A 20,100-nucleotide genomic window follows, 5' to 3' on the forward strand; every position below is an offset into this window, starting at 1 on the left:
GCAAAAGTACCCGTCGTTAACTGGGTTCAAAAACAGCCTACAGAAAATGGACTCTGATTTATGAAAGTATGATAGGTTATGAAAAGGAAGGGTTGTAAAGGGATAGCTTCGAATTTAGGGGTATCAAAACCAAAGCAAAATATGATGAAAGTAAAAATAAAATAGATAAACCCCATAATTTATTATATCATACCTGTTCACACTGAAACACTTATCACAATATTCTGTGGATCTATATTAAAAAACCTTGTTAAACTTTGTGAAATATTATGGATGTCAGGCGCAAACAAACACCCCCATAATTTTATTATACCATATTTCTTCAAACTGAAACATAATTATCAAAGTATACTTACGCAGATAGATATCAAAAGTCTTTATTAAAGTTTGTGCCTATTTCCATTCTATGGGGGCCAGGCGCGAACGCAGACACTACAATTTTATTATACCATCCTTATTTAAGTTAAAACATACTTATCAAAGTATTATTATGTACATCTATATCAAAAAACCCTTGTAAACTTTTTTTTTTTTTTAATTTTTAAATTTTTTTTATTTCCATACTTTGTTGACCAGGCGCATACGCAGACCCCACAATTTTAATGAATCATCATTATGCCAGATCAAACATACCCATTCCTGTGTCTCGATACATCTTCTATCATTATATGTGATCAGTTTTCTATAATAGTCAACCGTATAAAAGCCTATTCGTGACCAGACACACACACACAGACGTTCAGCTTTATATTATATACATATATATATATTTCGCAAAATATTTTTGCTAGTATATATATATATATATATATATATATATATATATATATATATACACATATATATATGATAAAAAACAAGACTTCTTACATCATGGTGTTTAAATGTTTGGGGTATATCAACAATTTCTTATCAATGGTGGAGAGACAGGGATGTCTGCCTCCCTATCCTGTCCCCTGAAAGAAAGGGCAAGCATATATAAAGAAAAAAAGGTTAAAAATGATTGTCCTCTGGAATTTAACAAGAAAAATGTTACGTAGAATCCATCGTGAGGACTTCGGTTTCATTCACAACGATGTCCGACTGTTGTTGTAGTGCATAAATAACTGAACTATTGTCAGACTCTTGTTCTGCTCGTTCAGCAAAAACAGTCTGATCGACGACAAAGTTGTTTCCATCCACATCTTGCGGAGTTTCACCTGATGTCCCCTGAATGATAACAAACGTGACCCCTTGTTGCAGTAATGAAGGGTCTAAGCTGCTCAAATACTGTATTAACGCGTTGTGATCAGCTGTTCCGTCGACCATCAGCTGCTGCTGTTGCATAGGAGACTCGGTCTCAGCTGAGAGAATGACAGACTGCTGCATGGGGTCGTTGACGAGTTCAACATTTTCTTGCAGGACCACCTCATTTTGGACATACTGACAAGGGTCCACTGGAAAGGAGGGAGCAATGGGGGATAATTGGTGGTCGTCGTCATTGCTGACGTCAACCTCTACGGAAAAGGGCTTTTCGCCTGCACTATGGTTTAAATTCTCTTGTGAAAGTTCCGCAAGGTTTTCCTTAGGGACGTCTTTCGCAGATATGAGGGTTGTATCTGTGGCAGGAGGAGAAGGAATAGGAACGTTGGGGTTGGAAGGGATTTCTTTGTTTTCTACGCCACTACATGAATCCGACTGAATAACGACGCCAGTTTTGGTGTCTTGAATAAAACTGGAATCAGTTTGAGTTGCAATTGATATCCGAGGGTTAGGATTCACCACAGCAACGTTATGTAACAAGTTTTCACAATTAACTGGGCATGGGTTCGTTACAGTCTCATTAATGCCATCACCATCACCACAACCCGAGTCACTGGTCAGTGTTCCCTGTGAAGCAGTTACTTCCGTCTTATGAGCATCAACCCCTCCAGAATTCAACATCATTTGTTCTGGGGTAGTTCCTATTCTTGCACTTTCAAGATGACAATTAACAAATGCGGGGAAGGGAGATTTTATATCATCTTTTAATTCTTCACTTTTATGAACAGTTTCGTTGGTTGTTGATTTCATTGTAATCGTTAAGTCACATTCTTGCGTATCGAACACCAAACTACTGTTAGATTCATGTGTTTGTGATATGTCAGTGACTGAACTATTTTTAGGCTCGTGTGTTTGCAAAATGTCGATGACCGGACTATTTTTAGGCTTGTGTGTTTGCAAAGCGTCGATGACTGGACTATTTTTAGGCTCGTGTGTTTGCAAAGCGTCGATGACCGGACTATTTTTAGGCTCGTGTGTTTGCAAAGCGTCGATGACTGAACTATTTTTAGGCTCGTGTTTTATTTGTTCAGAGACAGAAGATATCTCTTTATTCGATGCGTGTTGTGGATAAACCGGTTCAGAAATAGAAGACGTCATCGTATCCGATGTCTGTTGCGGACAAACCTGTTCAGAGACGGTAGATGTCTCTTTATCCGAATTAACGGAAATTGAATTTATTACTAGCTCTTCAATATTTCTTGATTTTGTCCGAGAAACATGGGAAGACAAAGAATTTTCCAAGATCAAATCTCTGCCTTCCGAGAAAGAAGAATTTCCAATAGTCCCCTGGTCACTTTTAGACCTCGTCCGGCGGTGTGGGGTGGAAGCCAAATCAGACTGTTTAGTACAGGGAGAGCCAGATCTTTGCCGAATTCTTGTGACAAACTTCCCATCAACAGTTCTGAGTTTTTGGGGTGTTGTTTCCGAGGTAGGAAGAGCTGACTCTGACTGAAAAATCTCTTTCTGATTTTTGGAGACTTTCTCGCGTGATTTATTTTTCAATAAAAAGCTGTCTTCCTTGTGATGGAGATGATCCGGAGATTTTTTAAGACCGCTTTTAAGATCGTTTGCCAACAAGGTTCGATTGTGTTTCGATGTCTCTCCGACTGATTTCAATAAAGCCTTAGAATCGTGGTTTTTCTGTGTTCTCCGTGTTACTCGATTTGGACTAACAGGAGAAGACTTTTTACTGCCGGGTTTTGTTGGTTTCGAGCCTTTACTATTTAGCTTAGTTGCCTTCTTGTTGGAGATAGAAAGTTTCTCCGACAAAGTAGAAATCATTTTTTTCTTCAAATTTGGCTCCGATAACTTTTTGATGTGCAAAGAATTTTTACTACTGCTATTATTATTATGCGGAGTCTTTGATATCATTTTGTCTTTCGATGATGCATGTTTTTTACGGATAACATTTTCTGGCTTTTGAGATCTCGGCGACTGCCTTTTCATTTCGGTCAGAGAGTTGAGATTCTTCAGAGGCAACTGCGGAACATGTTTGCCGACAGCTTTTCGATGCGGAGATGATCGAGTTGAAATGGTCAACATGGAAGACATTTTATTTTGGGGACTTGACATAACACAATCTTTAGAATTCGGAATGATTAATGCATCTTTATCTTTCTTCAACGTCGCTTGCTGAGATCGTGTCTGCTTCCGTAACGAGACAGGACTTGATAAAACAGTAGCCGTGGGAGATTCATTATTTTTATTTAATACTGCGTTTGTGCAAAAATCAAGAGTAGCCTTCGGGGATTCTACGTTTGAAACTGTCTTTTCCCCAGTCATTTTTGATGTAGGACCACATCTGGCTTTGTCCAAGGATTTCTTCAAGGACAACGAGGATGTAGAACTTTTCCTTTGCAAGTTTGAAGTGTTAGAATTTGTAGACAAATGTTCATTTTCTCTTGTCTCGCATTCAGGACGACTCGTCATACAGACAGAGTCTTTTTGGTCTTTCTTATTTAAACTACTTTTAAGATTTATCGATTCAACAAGATTTTTTTTTGCCGTTTGAATAACGTTCATTTTACATCTTGTGGAGTTTTTGTTTATTCCTGAGTGAATCTTGGCGTTCTTTAAATGTTTTTTATTTTCCACGGTGGCCTTTGGCCGGTTATTTGCTTCCACCAGATTTGATTTCCGTTTCGTCTTTTTATTCAAGTCGTTGTCAGTCGTATTCGCGTCAATCTCCCGTTTCACAACGTCAGACCGAGGCTCTTCTTTTATAACTTGATCTGCAAACGTTAATGATGTTGTATCGGTCATGGAATCCCCATTTTGAAAAACTGTTTCAAAGGATTCTTCGTCTGCTTCGCATTTCAAAACAACCTTTTTGGCGGTTATTGATTCCTTAGAAAGTTTCCTAGCCCGTTCTTTGATACACGTGTCAGAATCGCAGAACGGAAGACTTTGACAGTTCGCAAGGACGTTGTTTGGATTTCCTTCAAGAGAGGTTTTATTTGTTGTGTTACTTCCAGCCAACTTATCCGTGGACGAAGGGTTTGCAGAGGTAACCCTAACAATTTCCATCACCCCAGGAAGTTGTGCCAAGCGAGGGGCAGCTTCCCAGCAAGGGGATTGAGCATTCACCTTTCGATGGTCACTCGACGGATCATAAAACTGGTTATTTTCCATCTTTGCCGCGGTAGGCATTGACAAACAGGGACTCTCAGAATTTTCTTTATCGGAAACACTGCCAGATTCCATGAATGCTACAGATGAAATTTCCCGAGATTCATCGGCAACAATTTGAGCAGAAGAAAGCAAAGAAATTTGGAGCGGTGGAGTCGGTAGTTCTGTCTTGACACCCGATGACTGGACATCCGACGGAGATCGTTCAATAGAGTCATCAGGTATTTCTACTACAGATGTCTCACTATTTGCCGTTGTTCCCATTGTCGCCGTTTGGTCGGAAGAACCGGAAATCTTATGGCATTGGTTCATCATACCCAGCTTGTAGAAAAAACGATCCTTGTCTGAAAGTTCAGACATGAGAACGTTCACAAATGGCAAGATGTGGTGCTGCTCATCCATGAAAAAAACTTTTTTCCGCTTCCGTCGAGAAAAACGCTTTGGTCTCCGGGGAACGGCTGGTCGGATCAATTCTGACCGTGTGATAGGAATGATCGGAATGAGGAGTTTCGGACGCCTTGTTGGCTTTATCAGTTTTTTCTTCATCGGTTTCTTTTCAATTTTCAAGCACGGCTGTTTGGGACGTAAGATCTTTTGACTCAGGCTACGTGTGTGTTTGACCTTGCATGGAACACGTGAATGCTTCTGCAATGCTTGCGGCGTCTTAAATGTGTTGCTGCAAGCCTTGCATTTAAAGAGTTTGGTAGATTTAAATTTGGTCTCCCTATCTGCCTTTTCAGCCAGGCTCGTTTCTAGTTCGTCGTCATCGGATGCCTCTTTGCCTTTTGCTTTATCGTTCATCTCTTCGAGGTTTGCTTCTGCAGCCTCGTTGGATATTTCCGAAGATTTGTCAATCGGCAAGACCGGTTCCTCATTCTTTATCTGAACCAGTGGAGATCCTTCGGAAGGAATCTCTGGATTTTCTTCACTTGTTTTCAAAGAGGTATCCTGTTCGAGGTTTTCTGTTCTTTCAACAGCAGTGTCAATTGTGGACATAGTCTCTTTGGCAACAAGTTCTGTGACTTTGGAAGCATCTTGGTCTTCTATGGTGGAAATTTCTAGCACTGGGGAGACAGTTTCTTCGATGATAGATACTTCAATTTGAGAGAGATCTTCCGTGGGTGTGGATGCCACAGTTGAAGACATCGCTTCAGCAGGGATCGATGCATAAACTGGAGAGACTGCTTTCACAGGAGTAGATGCCTCAATCAGAGAGACTGCTTCTGTTGGGCTAAGTGGCCGCACTGTAGAGGGGATAGGTTCTAAAGTTTGATTAACAGTTTCTACAGTCTTTTTATCAACATCTGTTTCGATTCCTGGGGTAGGAGTTAAAGTTTTAACTGGAATTGTTTCCTCGTCAGGGGAGCCTATTTCTGCAAGGGGAGATTCTTGAACCAGAGAAACACTTTCTACGGGGGCGACGCCTTCAACAGATGATAACGTTTCAATAGCAGTCGTCTCCAAGACTTGTGCTACACTTTCTATCACGGCTGCTGCCTCAACAGAAGTAGTCACTTCCTTGATGGGAACAGCCGTGGCTACCTCATTCGAAACTTCTCCGATCATATCAACTAGGAATGGTTGAGCAATTTCTTCCACATGGTTGACCACGGCAGAAAGCGGGATTCTCTCAACAGAGTCCAAACTTTGAGCAGCGGCTTCTTTGACCGGCGTTGCAATTCCAGTCGATACAACTTCCACGGACAAAGCTTCCCCGACTGGTGCATAATTTTCCATTACACCATGAGCAACCTTTTCCATATCACTCGTTGATTCTTCAGCATTCAGCTTGGCTAGTCCTTTCGTATGATGCGAAGCTTCTTTGTCGTCGGCCATTTCTTCAAACAAAACATCCGAATGGATATGAGACGGTAAAAGATCTCCGTCAAAAATATGCGATGGCAACTTTGTTGCCTCTATCATATTTGATCGGACGGAACCATTCATTGCCTCTGGAGCAGGAGGCAAAACAGCTGGCTTAGTATTGGTGGTTTCGTCGAGTAACATCTCGGCAGGGAGGCCACTTTGAAGGTCAATCAAGGGGTCAGGCAATGTCACCGACCCGGCATTAATTGGTGGCATATACAGTAGCAACCCGGACGGATCAATTTCTTCCTCGACCGAAAAAGTTGATGATTGCCCTTCATTTTCTGAAATTTCATTCTGGGAAACATCTTTGTTTTGGATCTCTGGAAATGGGCAGGGCGCCTGGAGAGGCTGCGGAGGCAGAGACAGTTTGTTTGCATTTTGTATCTCCATCGTTGTAAATAAATCTTTTAGTCTAGCTTCCGCGGCATCACCAGTCACAATTTTTTCTTCAACGGGTAAATTGGGGATCTTCAGAGCAGTGCTTTCGTTAGGTATTTGCTCCGTAATAACCCGGTTCTGTAAGGAGTCATTTGCCTCCAAAAACAATGATGGCGCCGGTGGCTGGTGGTCTTTCTTTTCTGGGGTCAGCAACTGACCAAACGCTTCACCAGTCTGCAATGGCTGGGTCGGAACTTCACACGCTGTCACCACTTCCTCTTCAGTGTGATCTTGGTTGACAACTTTCGACACCTTAATAGGCGGAGATTCAAAGTTATCCAAAACATCTCCATCTACAGTTTTTGTTGACAAACCCAACGTCACTAGTTGTTGGTCCGACTTCGGAGAGAGGCTTGTTGTTTTGACGCTTGGAAGATCATCAAGCTCTTTCTGAAGAATACGTCTGCGTTTTCGCGTGCTGTTTTCTTTGTTTTCGGTACGACTTTTAGCCTGCTTAGCAATGTCTTCATTCTTGGACAGGACAGGAATCACCGTCTCAACAGTCGCGATTTGGGTCTCTGGAGCTTGTTCAACTATATTTGTCTGATACGGGGACTGCAAAGAGATAACTGTCTGATGTCCGTCCTTAATATATATGATCTCTGAAGCCGATTCCGGGATCTGAATTTGGGTTTTAACCTCTGTCGGCATGGGCAAGTATTCATGTTTGGGGGCCAATAAAGTTGGACGTTTCCGGCATGGCGTCCGGACGTGTGCACGCATTTCCTCAATGGACGCGAAAGATGTCTTACAGATAAAGCACCGCAAGTCCGCGCCATGAGAATTTCTAGGGACGCTGCTTCGATTATTAACTGCCCGAGATTTGTTCTGCTCGCGTCGTAGTTCGGCCAAGTTGTTTGCACCGAGAAAGACTTGCATTGTGCTCCCCTCCTTGTCTTTCCGCATTTTGCCTGATGAGTGAAGACAGGTTTTGCTGTGCCGCCATCTTGTGATCGGGTCTTCGAAGATCTGCATGCAATGGCGGCACCAGAAAAGCCTGGCAGCTGGAATACTGAGGCAATGGCATGGATGGGTCGATGTACTCTCCGTCGTATCCCCATCAGCCTATAAAAAAAAAAAAAAAAAATGAATAAATATTATTATACAGGGTTAGTGCAGACTTTTGATGTCCATTTTCAAGAACTTTTCAAAGTTTTTCGAGGCCTTCTCTCAACAAAATTCAAGTTTTCAAAAAATTTGAGATTTGTTTGTGCAAAAAGTGATAGGCTGACAAAAAGGAGGTGGCAGAGTACACATTACTAAGGCAGTAGTTATTACAAGAGTCCATATCTCACATAAATCTAAAGGTTTTTTTTGTCTTTTTTTTTAATTTTTAACCATTTTATAAATAGCAAGAGAGGCAGAACTACACCACAGGTAACATTCTTACCCATTTTGATGCTTGCTTGTTCAGATGCAAAATGGCTGCCGAAGATCAAGGCTTCATGACTATGACAATAGAATATTCTTTTCATTGTTTTGACTCTCGAATATATATATATATACGACACAGTTAATCAATGGAGAACTACATCACTCTATATAAAAGCATATAAGATATCAATGGATACACTCTCGAGAGTTAAAACAATGAAAAGAATATGCTGTTGTCCCAGCTCTATTCATGACCAATGCTTTTACGAAAACGAGTGGTCTCAGCAATGACAAGAGCAGATATGACTACACAGAAGTAGAGAGTGTGAGCCACCTGATATTCAGCTGTAAGGTTCTGCTGGGGAGGTGGGTGGGGGAGGGGTAATACTATACAGTGCGACACAATGCAGCGGGTAAAAATTTGAATATCGAATGCAGAAGTTCTGGAAATATGTTTACCAGAAAGAACAGTCGGAAATAAGTCATACACCATCCACTATGACTCAGCAATTCCTACAGCTGCGTACCTAGAAAACGAAGCTATTAAACCGGACAGTGATATTTTTAATCATGCAAAAAAAAGAAAAAAAAGAAAAGAAAAAAAAAGAAAAATAAAAAAAGAAAATAAAAAAAGAAAATAAAAAAAGAAAAGAAAAAAAAGAAAAGGAAAGAAAAAAAAGAAAAGGAAAGAAAAAAAAGAAAAGGAAAGAAAGAAAAAGAAAAGGAAAGAAAGAAAAAGAAAAGAAAGAAAAAGAAAAGGAAAGAAAGAAAAAGAAAGAATAAGAAAGAAAGAATAAGAAAGAAAAAGAAAGAAAGAATAAGAAAGAAAAAGAAAAGAAAAAGAAAGAAAGAAAAAGAAAGAAAGAAAAAGGAAGAAAGAAAAAGGAAGAAAGAAAAAGGAAGAAAGAAAAAGGAAGAAAGGAAGAAAGAAAAAGAAAAAGGAAAAAAAGGAAAAAAGAAAAAGGAAAAAAAGAAAAAGGAAAAAAAGAAAAAGGAAAAAAAGAAAAAAAGGAAAAAAAGAAAGGAAAAAAGGAAAAAAAGGAAAAAAAGAAAGGAAAAAAAGGAAAAAAAGAAAGGAAAAAAAGAAAGAAAAAAGGAAAAAAAAAGGAAAAAAGAAAAAGAAAGTAAAAAAGAAAAAGAAAGGAAGAAAGAAAAAGAAAGGAAGAAAGAAAAAGAAAGGAAGAAAGAAAGAAAAAGAAAGGAAAAAGAAAGAAAAGGGAAAAAAGAAAAAGAAAGGAAAAAAGAAAGGAAAGAAAAAGGAAAAAACAAAGAATAAGGAAAAAAACAAAGAAAAAGGAAAAAACAAAGAAAAAGGAAAAAAACAAAGAAAAAGGAAAAAAACAAAGAAAAAAGAAAAAAACAAAGAAAAAGGAAAAAAACAAAGAAAAAGGAAAAAAACAAAGAAAAAGGAAAAAAACAAAAAGAAAAAGGAAAAAAACAAAGAAAGAAAAAGGAAAAAGAAAGAAAAAGGAAAAAGAAAGAAAAAGGAAAAAGAAAGAAAAAGGAAAAAGAAAGAAAGAAAAAGGAAAAAGAAAGGAAAAAGGAAGAAAAAAGGAAAAAGGAAGAAAAAAGGAAAAAGGAAGAAAAAAGGAAAAAGGAAGAAAAAAGGAAGGAAAAAAGAAAGAAAAAGGAAAAAAGAAAGGAAAAAAGAAAGGAAAAAAGAAAGAAAAAGGAAAAAAAGAAAGGAAAAAGAAGAAAAAATGTTTCTATTTATTTAGACTAAAAAATTAATTTTTTTAAATATTTGTTCATAAAACTTACAATAGGTTGTTATATTATATTTTATTGCTTTTCCATTTCTTTGATTTTCCTTTTTTTAAATTGTAATTCTTATCTGCTCAATGTTATTTTCCGACATCGTGATACGGGATGAAAGAGAGAAAGTAGCAGCCCTAGTAGAAGTTAGTGTCCCCCCCCCAATGATGCTGAGTTTAACAGAGCTGAGAGGGAAAAGATAACAAAATACCAAGGTTTTATGTACGACACGAAAAGAAACTGGAACATTAGGATGGTCTCTATAATCCCAGTAATTATAGGAGAAACCGACTCATGAAAAAGAATTTCAAAAACTACCTGGCAAATATACCGGGTGAACCAAGTGCAGTGAGAGAGAGAGAGAGAGAGAGAGAGAGACAAACAATGTACTTAAAGGGACAATTATAATCTTAAAAAGATTTTTTGGTTGGAATATATGAAATAACAGGCGAATGTCTGACATCCGGTAGGATACCTCATCCCTAGCTAAAACAAAAATTTTTTTTTTGGTAAAGTGAGCTTGCCTGTTCGTAAGCAAATAGAAACCGGATTAGCTGACAAAAAAGGAACACGTTATTAAAGTAATAGTTTTTACAATGGCAAAGGATTTCTTTTTTAACCAAATATGTTTTATAAATAGCACGAGCGGCAGAGAAGATGCTGTGAAAAACTACAAGAGAGAGTAGTGGGAGGAGGACATTTCCAGTTCAGAGGAGGAGGAGGAGGAGAGTTTATTTTAGGAATTTTATCTGCCCCCTCCCACCTCCCTCTTATCTAAATTATATAAGTCATATTCTCATCAATATACTACTAGCAGAGTACCCGTCGTTGATGGAGCTAAAAAAGAGTCTTCCAAAAAAAAAAAAAAAAAAAAAAAAAATGGACTCTGATTTATGAAAGTCTTGCCTGGTCATTTAGGAGATGAAAAAAAAAAAGGGGACTTGGGTGGCATCAGTTAAAAAAAAAGCTAAACCGAAAACAAAATTTTTTAAGCAAAAAGAAAAAAAAAAGGTGCATGACGGGTACAAACTCGCATAACTTAAGTTAGCAAATGAACACCTTATCGATGGGCCTACGAGGACACAAATGCACGAATGTTGCAACGTCAGCTACTTAAAACAAAAGAACGTAATGAAATTCATGCATGTGCGGTTTGAGAATCGTGTCAAAAGCAAGGTTTTTATCTGACCGCCCCACCATTCCTTCAAAGAAAACAATATTTCTACACAAAATAATTTACCATTTTTTTCTAATTTTTGGATAAGATTTGTCAGATCTCAGACCAAAAAAACCTTTTCATTTTGTCCGAACCCCAAAATTTACATTAGTTCATTTCGTCTGATGGATTTCCTCGGAGTTTAGCACACTGAGTCTCTTTCTACATTTTCACTCGTTCCTCTTACTGCTTCCAACAGGGTCATCCACATATCTGTTTGTTAACACATTTCTCACCAACTCATTAGTTTGGTCTCTGGTAAGCAGACCAAATCACATGTCTTTCTCATAAGCTAAAACCTTCACGTTGACAGGAAAGAATTTAGTTTCAATTAAAACGAAAATTGCGATAACAATTTTTGCAAAGTAAAAAATAATTCTTTACATTACTTCTATTAAAATAATTTAACTGCACCTCTGCCAGTTTTCAAACATCATTATTGACGATAATTTGTGAATCGAATTTTATTGTAACACACACACACCTACATATATATATATATATATATATATATATATATAAGAACAAGTAGCTAATAAAACATGTTTAAAAACACTTTGAAAAAGAGTTAAAAACATATTTAATTTTAAAAAGGAAGCACAAAATAAGTGGATAGTCCTTAATCCACAAAGTTTCGGAGAAATACTTTCCTTCTCATCAGAGGGTAGGGATTTAGCAAAATGCGGGATTGGATTTTGCTTGCAAAAGTATTTGATGAAACTACAAGTAAGTCATTTGGTAACAAATAGTGAAGGAGAGGGAATATGGTGAAGAAAAAGGTGATTTCACGTGAATGGATTGTCTGGTGAAGGGTAAAATATCCAATAACGGTAAAATCCAAAATCCAAAAAAAGTTGGTTAAGTTTCTATTTCCACAAGTAAAATCCAAGGGAATCGCATAATTGGAAGATGATCCAAAGTAATCCAAAAGGTAGAAATTCATGGAATAATTCCATAATTAATCTATAGACACACATGGGGAGAAATATTGACACACACACACACACACACATGGGGAGAAATATTCACACACACACACACACACGGGGAGAAATATCCACACACACACACAGGGAGAAATATTGACTAAATAAAAATACTAGCAGAGAGACCCGACGTTGCCTGGCAGTGAATGGTGACCAATGAATGTTTCAGACTCCCATATTTTTAATGTCATCAAAATCGATGAAATTGCTCATCAGCAAAACAGACCAAATCACGTGTCGTTCACGAAAGCTAAAACCCTGTTTACTTTATTTAATCAAATTCGAATCTACTTTAAAATCTACTTTAAAATTCCTAAATCAACTTTGTTTATTTCATTTCTGAGTTGAATTCCTGACTAAACATTCGAAGCTTGAAATACATATTTTCCGAAATCTAATTGTTTTATTTTTCTAATAATAATAATCCACCAGGTTACTCGGCGTTGCCCCAACATGCTAATACGATACTACAGAATTGTACCAGTCTAGATAAAAATTTTGCAGATGTTGGAGCAAATCCTAAAATATTGTCAAGAAAAAAAATTAATACGAATGAACTTAAGTTACATATGTAACAGGAGTGGAAAAAAATGTTTCTGTTAGCGGTTGTTTCGCTTGGAGGTGCACAAACCCTAACCCCCTAACTCTTAATCATAATCCTAACAAAAAACAAACAAATAATTATTTATTTGTTTGTTTTTTGTTAGGATTATGTAAAGATAAAATAAATAAATAAATAAAAATAATTAGTGCGCAAAGTGCGATAGTATCTTAGTTTTTAATCACAAAACAAAATGTTTCTATTTATTTGCACAAAAAAAAATTTTTTTTTAAATATTTATTCATAAAACTAAAATAGGTTCTTAAATTTTTTTTATCGCTTTTCCATTGGCCAAAAATTGGGCAAAAAACATTATTCCTTCATCCTCAACTGGCCACTTTTCTACAAGGAAGGGTTGCTTTTTTTTGCTGATATTTTTGAAAGTCATTTTTTTTTTTTTTTACATGGGGGTCACCACTTATCAAGGCCTGAAAGCCACTCAGGGATAAGGGTTATTGTGTGTAATCCTCTCTTTTTGACTGACTAACCTTAAGCCAGCCTCTGCCAGTTTGCAAACATCATTATTGACGCCACTTCCGGTTTGGCGGCAGATGCAACGGCAATGACGTCCATTTTTTTTTTTTTTTCACATTCTTTTCCTCCTTTGCAGTATGGGTTCGAGCCTGCCTACCTACTACCAGTTTTTTTGCTCAACACATACTTCCCGGGCAATGCTGGGTACTCAGGCTAGTTTACATATAAAACACTATGCCTGTCAACAATAACCAAGTGCGATTAAATGATATTTTCCCCCACTGTAGATTGATCTATGTTGTGTTTTTTATTTTTAAATTTCTGGAAAGAGTTTACATTCCTTTATCATGAAACTACTCGATATTATATGGAAAACATCGCATAGTTTCGTAATAAAGGGACATAACTCTTGTATCCACAAAATATGATGTAATTTTAGAAGAATGTATTTTGATTTTACTTTTAATATTTAAAAAATATTTTAATGGTATTCTTTAACATTTAGATAATTTAATAGTATTTATTTTGATTTTATCTTTAATATTTAAAAAAATATTTTAATAGTATTTTTTAACATTTAAATAATTTAATAGTATTTATTTTGATTTTATCTTTACTATTTAAAAAAAATATTTTAATGGTATTTTTAAACATTTAAATAATTTAATAGTATTTATTTTGATTTTATCTTTACTATTTTAAAAAATATTTTAATAGTATTTTTTAACATTTAAATAATTTAATAGTATTTATTTTGATTTTATCTTTACTATTTTAAAAAATATTACAATAGTATTTATTAACATTTAAATAATTTAATAGTATTTATTTTGATTTTATCTTTAATATTTTAAAAAATATTTTAATAGCATTTTTTAACATTTAAATAGTATTTATTTTGATTTTATCTTTAATATTTAAAAAGTATTTTAATGGTATTTTTTTAAATTTTAAAAATTTAATAACATTTATTTTTATTTAATTTTTAATATTTTGACACAAATTTTAACTGGACATAAAGGATATGATTTTCATGCCTTTTCAAGACATTTTCCATATTTTTAAGGATTTTTCAAGGTTATAATAGAAATAAAATCATTACAAGACAAAAGTAAAGACTCAAGAACTTTCAAGCTTGTTCAGACCGTCAAATTTAGGAGTGGATCGGCTTAAGTTCATGGAATTTTTGCTATTATTGACCAGCTGAATGTGACCATGATCTACCAAGGAAAGAGTTTATAACGTATGCGTATGCAGTGATGTATGAAAGTGAAAATAGACCGGTGCTGGTTGAGGACATGTGTTGCATGGAGATGGTTGCTTTGTTTTTATAGCATATCAATCCTTTTTTGCGTTATTTAATGTCGAATCCAATAATTTTGGCAAAAGATTTTATGCTTCAAGTTCTTTATGCCTCCAAATATTTATTCATGGCATTTAGTTTGGTTGTTTTGTAGAGGAAAATTTTTGTTTTGTTTTTGGCTTTGCAGAACATGATTGCGTTTTCTAAAAAGGAAAAAAAAAAAACAATCGATAACATTTGGTGCATTTGGTGATCAGAAAGCCAGTATCATCAGACAGCCTGATCTGGTGGCACCAAAGCGTTGCACGGAGAGAAATCGTATGAAGAGGATATGATGGATGTGTAATGTGAATATTTTAGACAAGCTTAGATCTGATGACCTCTGAGGAATCTTAAATTTGGACAGTATAGGAAGATGTGCAGCAACAAGGATGGGTGATGGGTGAAAGTGTTTGAGATAGTGGATACAGAAGGAAAGGCCAAGGGAAACGTGGGTAGAAGTGATGAAAGAAGGATAAATAAAGACCAGGCCAGAGATAGGTTAGTTTGGAAGTCAATTTCTGAAAACCATCCACCAAATGCCACCATGTAAAACGAATGTTAAACTAATGGATGATGAATACTGGTCAGAAATTTTATTAAGAAGCATTCTTGGGAGGCAAGAGGAATTATAACTAAAAATGTTAATTATTATGTTTAAATGAAATTCCAATCGTTCAAATAATCCTTTACAGACACTAGACTTCAAAAGATTTGTGCATTATAAAAACAAACACGTTAGAAAGAAAAAAAACACATTGGAAAGAAAGAAAAAAGGAAAAGAACAGACAAACAAAAAGAAACCAAGATAGGAAAAAGAAAAAGAAACCAAGAAAAGAAAAGAAAAAAAGAAACCAAGAAAGAAAGAAAAAAGAAACCAAGAAAGAAAGAAAAAAGAAACCAAGAAAGAAAAAAGAAACCAAGAAAAAAAAAAGAAACCAAGAAAGGAAAAAGGAAAGAAAGAAACCAAGAAAGGAAAAAAAAAAGAAACCAAGAAAGGAAAAAAAAAAGAAACCAAGAAAGGAAAAAGAAAAGAAAGAAACCAAAAAAGAGAAAAGAAAAAATAGAAACCAATAACGGAAAAAAAAGAAACCAAGAAAGAAAAAAAAAAAGAAACCAAGAAAGGAAAAAGAAACCAAGAAAGGAAAAAAAAAAAAAAAGAAACCAAGAAAGGAAAAAGAAAAGAAAGAAACCAAAAAAGAGAAAAGAAAAAAAAGAAACCAAGAAAGGAAAAAGAAAAGAAAGAAACCAAAAAAGAGAAAAGAAAAAAAAGAAACCAAGAAAGAAAAAAAGAAAAAAAAAAAAAAAAACAAGGAAGAAAAAATTTGTTAAAAAAAGTCACTTACATTGACCGTTCGGAAGAATGATTCCTGGAGCTGAGAAATGGCAGCTGGAATTATATTGGTCATTATTCTCGGTGATTCATTTAAACACACGTTCACCCAGATTAATTAAAAGATGTAGGCACTTTTTAGCAAGGTGGCAAGACACTCCCCACCACAGATGGGTGAAGAAAGAAACTGGAACCTCAACAACATTTTCACTCAACCTGAAACGAAACCAAGAAAAATTTTTAAAAATCAAAGAATTTATTGTTTAAAAAATATTTTAATGTATAAAATTTTTAAAAGTTTAATCCTTAATTAAATCATGTGATTTTTTTTTAATCAAAAAAAAAAGAAAAAGAAAAAGAAAAAAATGAAAGGTTTAGAGTTACCCCCCTTGATCATTTTGAATGAATAAAATGCAAAACCTTTTTTAAAAAAATAAAATAAAACATTAAAAAAGGGCACTTCTGAAGTATACGTATGACGGCCATTGTTAGGGGGCGATAACTCCAATTTCTTCTTTGTAAAATAACACCGCAAATAAGTAATGAACAAGAATTTTTTTCTGAGCATATATAATTGTAAAAACATTTATTTGAAAGTCTGTATAAGAAACTATAATTAAAAAAAAAAAATACAAAACAATTTTTTAATGAAAGCAACATAGGATTTTTATAAAATAGTTTTTTGAACAAATAAATAATTTTAATGAAACATTTTTCGAATTAGAAGCGCCACCTGGCGACAGCTTAGTGAAAGTGGGAACTTAACTAACGCCTAACTTAAAATATTGGTGGCTTTAAATTAAAATTGGGCACCTTGGAAGCTTAAATTATTGTTCTAAGGGAGGTAACTTAGTAAAGTAGTTGCAAAAAAATTTTTTCTTACAATTACTTGAAGGTTTTTACGTCAAGTGTTTGAGTTCCATATAGAAATGTTGATTTAATTTGAATAAAATAAAATATGCATCAAGTGTGCTTGAAAGCCAAATCACAACGCAATATTAGGAAAATAAATATTTTACTCGTTTTAATTTCTAATTTTAAATTAGAAATCTCAAACAAGTAAATTAGTTTATTTTCCTAATATTACGTTGTGATTTGGCTTTCAAGCGCACTTGATACATATTTTATTTTACTTGAATGTTTTGTTTAAGAAAATAAAATCAAATATCGTCGCATTTTATATATTTCTTTTATATTATTAATGTTATAAAACCTTGTTACATCAAATAAAGTAGTTGAAAAAAAAAAATTTTTTTTCTTACAATTCTTAGTAAAATAGAGTTATCCCCCTTGAAACAATAAGTGGTACTTATGCACTTATTGTACCGTGCTGAAATAACATTATTTAGAAAGCCATTCTTAACATGGGGAGGGTGTCTTGTAACTAACCATTATGTACTTTCAACTAAATTTAATAATAATAATAACGGATATCGCAAGACTTGGAAATACCATTTTAAAAAATAGAGCGTACTCTGTACTACTCCGCAAATTTTAGCGAACGAAGTCAGAGACAAGACACAAAAAACGAAACCATATATTCTAATAAAAAAATAAAAAAAAATACAGTACTTGTACAGTTTAATCAAGACATTAAAAAATGAAAATATTGAAAAAAAGGTTATATTGCACATATGCGTATGGAATAAAGTCCTCCGGAAAAAAATTTCACTTAATTTCATCAAGTAGTTTGTTTTACAGCAAAAAAACAATTTGTTATGATACCGAGCAAAAGGTTCGATTTTTAGGAAGAAAAGCTAGAATTAAAGATGGGGAGGGGGTATCGGCGCTTTACATGGAGTTATCTCCCCGTGGCGTGTTAAGCAAATTTCATAATGGCTAACTTCAACGCGCTCTCATAAGAACGTGTTTTTCCACTGTAAAAAAAAAAAAAAAAAATACTTGATCAAATTAAATGAAATTTTTGTTCAGAGATCTTCAGTCCAAAACAGATACGTACAATATAACCTTTTTTTTTTTTTTTTCGATATTTTCATTTTTGAATGTGTTGAATAAACTGTACAAGTACCCAAATTTCTTTAGTTGTAACACTTGTGTTATCATGAAACCAAAAAGACTTTTAAATAAACAAAAACGTCTTGTATTATCAAATATTTTATTAAATATTAATTTAGTTTTAACACTTGTTTTACAAAAAAAAACAATTATTAATTCATATAAATTATATATAAAGTTTTTTTAATATATTTTTTATTCTTAGATGAATGTAAAAAAAAAAAGTTATTTTTTGTTTCGTTATAACACAAGTGTGAAACATATTTTTTATTATAATCATCATCATCTATATATTAATACGATAGCGTGTGTGTTCTTTTGTCTGTCACGCTTACATCCGGGTCATTTAATTGTTACGTCTTCCATTTCTTGTCATAAATAATTTTACCAAAAATTCTTCATAAGTTTTGGTTTCGGTTTCGATTATGGCTGTAGGAATTCAAGTTATACATATACATATATATATATATGTATATGTATTTTTTTCTTTTTTTTATCAGTTTTTATTTCGGTTTGGATTCAAACTAATGCACCCAAGTCATGTGGATATATTTTTTTTTATTTTTGAAATCGCAACTTTATGATAAAAATCGATAGAACATTAACTCTATAATAACATACGAAATCTGTAAGAATTGAAATATATTTAAGCGTACTTTACGACCGGGTTTTACCGGGCGTTCATTCTAGCTTAGATAAATACTTTTGTAGTTTTAAAACTTGGCCTTTTGGTCAAGATCAAAGTGTAGTATCTGTTCTTCAGATGCTGCACTTTCATTTCTTGTTTTCTTTCGGTGAAGGAGCAGTCTTTCACGACTGAGACAATTTTTTATTTTTATACCTTTTCTCCACGTTAAAAAACGACCCTGGTGTCTAACTGTCTCGTGGGGAGGCATAGTAAATAGGTACAATAATATCAGAGCGTCTCCATTTACACTGAACATCTACAGAATGCCAACATTAATATATTACATATGAACGAGTCCCCTGTGGAATTTCCACAGGTCCCGCTTGTTATTATCATAAAAACGATAACAAAAAGTGTAAAAATATTATTTCAAAAAGACTTTTTACATAAATGTAAAAGTTGAATATTTTCTTTTTGTTTTATTATTTCATAATACAAGATTATTCGGCGCTTCTACACTATTAGGACGAAATTTCGGAAATCGTAAAACTGAATTCCACATGAAAACAATGGCATCTACGTATTCCTCGTATTTTTAAGACGATTATATCCAAAAATTGCGAAAATCGATCAGGTAGAAAATTATTTATTAAAGAAAATAAAAAATAGAATTTGATGAAAACGATTAAGTAGAGTTCAAAAAGGAAGGTAATTTTCCGTTTCGGTTTAAAACAAGATGGCGGCAATTTTTCAGCTGCTAACACGATTAAAGTTGTTTTGTTTAATAATTCAGTAATATTCAGCTAATTTCGATTGCATAATTTGGAAGCCAACAGTTGAAGTTATTAGAATTGACATAACAAATCAGCTTTAACCATCGTTTTTTTTTTTTTATCTGAAAACTATTAACTACGAAATCTCGTCCCAATCGTGTAGAAGTGCCGATTATTCAGATTCGCACTTATAGCGGCAATTTAAAACTAAAAATACAGAACAGTCTTACGTACTCGTTAGAGAACAAAAATGAAATATTTATAAAAAATAAAAAAAAAATCACTTTGACAATTGATTTATTATTATTCGGGAAAATCAAATTTTGAGTCGTAGTTTTTGTCAGCCATGATTAAATTTGATGAAATAAATAAGGGGTGGAGGACAAAAATCGAAGTATCGAGATTGCCTAAAATTGGGCAATATTATACAATATGCCTCCACATTATCAACAGAAAAAATAAAACATGAATGTGCGTGGGTGTGATTTATATACGTTCTGGAAATAACGGCGGACGTGAAGAATCTTGCCCATCTTTTTTTATTTTCGACTTTTTTTTTATCAGTGGATTAATATTGGCTGGAAACTAGTCCATCAGATTATGTAAAAAAAAAAAAAAAAAAAAAAAAAAAATGAAAGAAAAAGTCGTAGGGGTACTCAGTTTCTAATGCAACGTGCAACCTTATAGTAAACCGTCGATCACCCATTTTAGAACAATTTGACATTTTTCGGTCAAATTTAGCCCTTTTTAAAGCAGTTTAGCTTTTTTTGTGTGAATTTCGCTTCTAAAAATCTCCAATAAAAAAGCTAAACTGCTTATAAAAAAAAGGCAAAATTCAGCCTAAAAACATCTAAAAAATGAATA

The 20,100-nt window shown here is 34.3% G+C and overlaps 1 protein-coding gene across 2 annotated transcripts in view; it reads right to left on the minus strand.

Annotated features, from left to right (window-relative positions):
* Nucleotides 1-797: 797 nt before the first annotated feature.
* LOC145266603 (uncharacterized) overlaps nt 798-20,100 on the minus strand; it is a 56,496-nt gene continuing 37,193 nt past the window's right edge. For both annotated transcript variants that reach the window (XM_080122488.1, XM_080122487.1), the window contains exons 2-3: nt 15,833-16,035; nt 798-7,803 (exon numbers count right to left, since the gene is read on the minus strand). In XM_080122488.1, the coding sequence (XP_079978614.1) occupies nt 1,033-7,803; nt 15,833-15,895 (6,834 nt within the window). In that variant the 5' untranslated portion in view covers nt 15,896-16,035 and the 3' untranslated portion in view covers nt 798-1,032. The remainder of the gene's footprint in view (nt 7,804-15,832; nt 16,036-20,100) is intronic.

The sequence above is a fragment of the Euprymna scolopes genome, chromosome 41, assembly GCF_053919585.1.
Source record: "Euprymna scolopes isolate OS-2025 chromosome 41, ASM5391958v1, whole genome shotgun sequence".
Lineage (NCBI taxonomy): Eukaryota > Metazoa > Mollusca > Cephalopoda > Sepiida > Sepiolidae > Euprymna > Euprymna scolopes.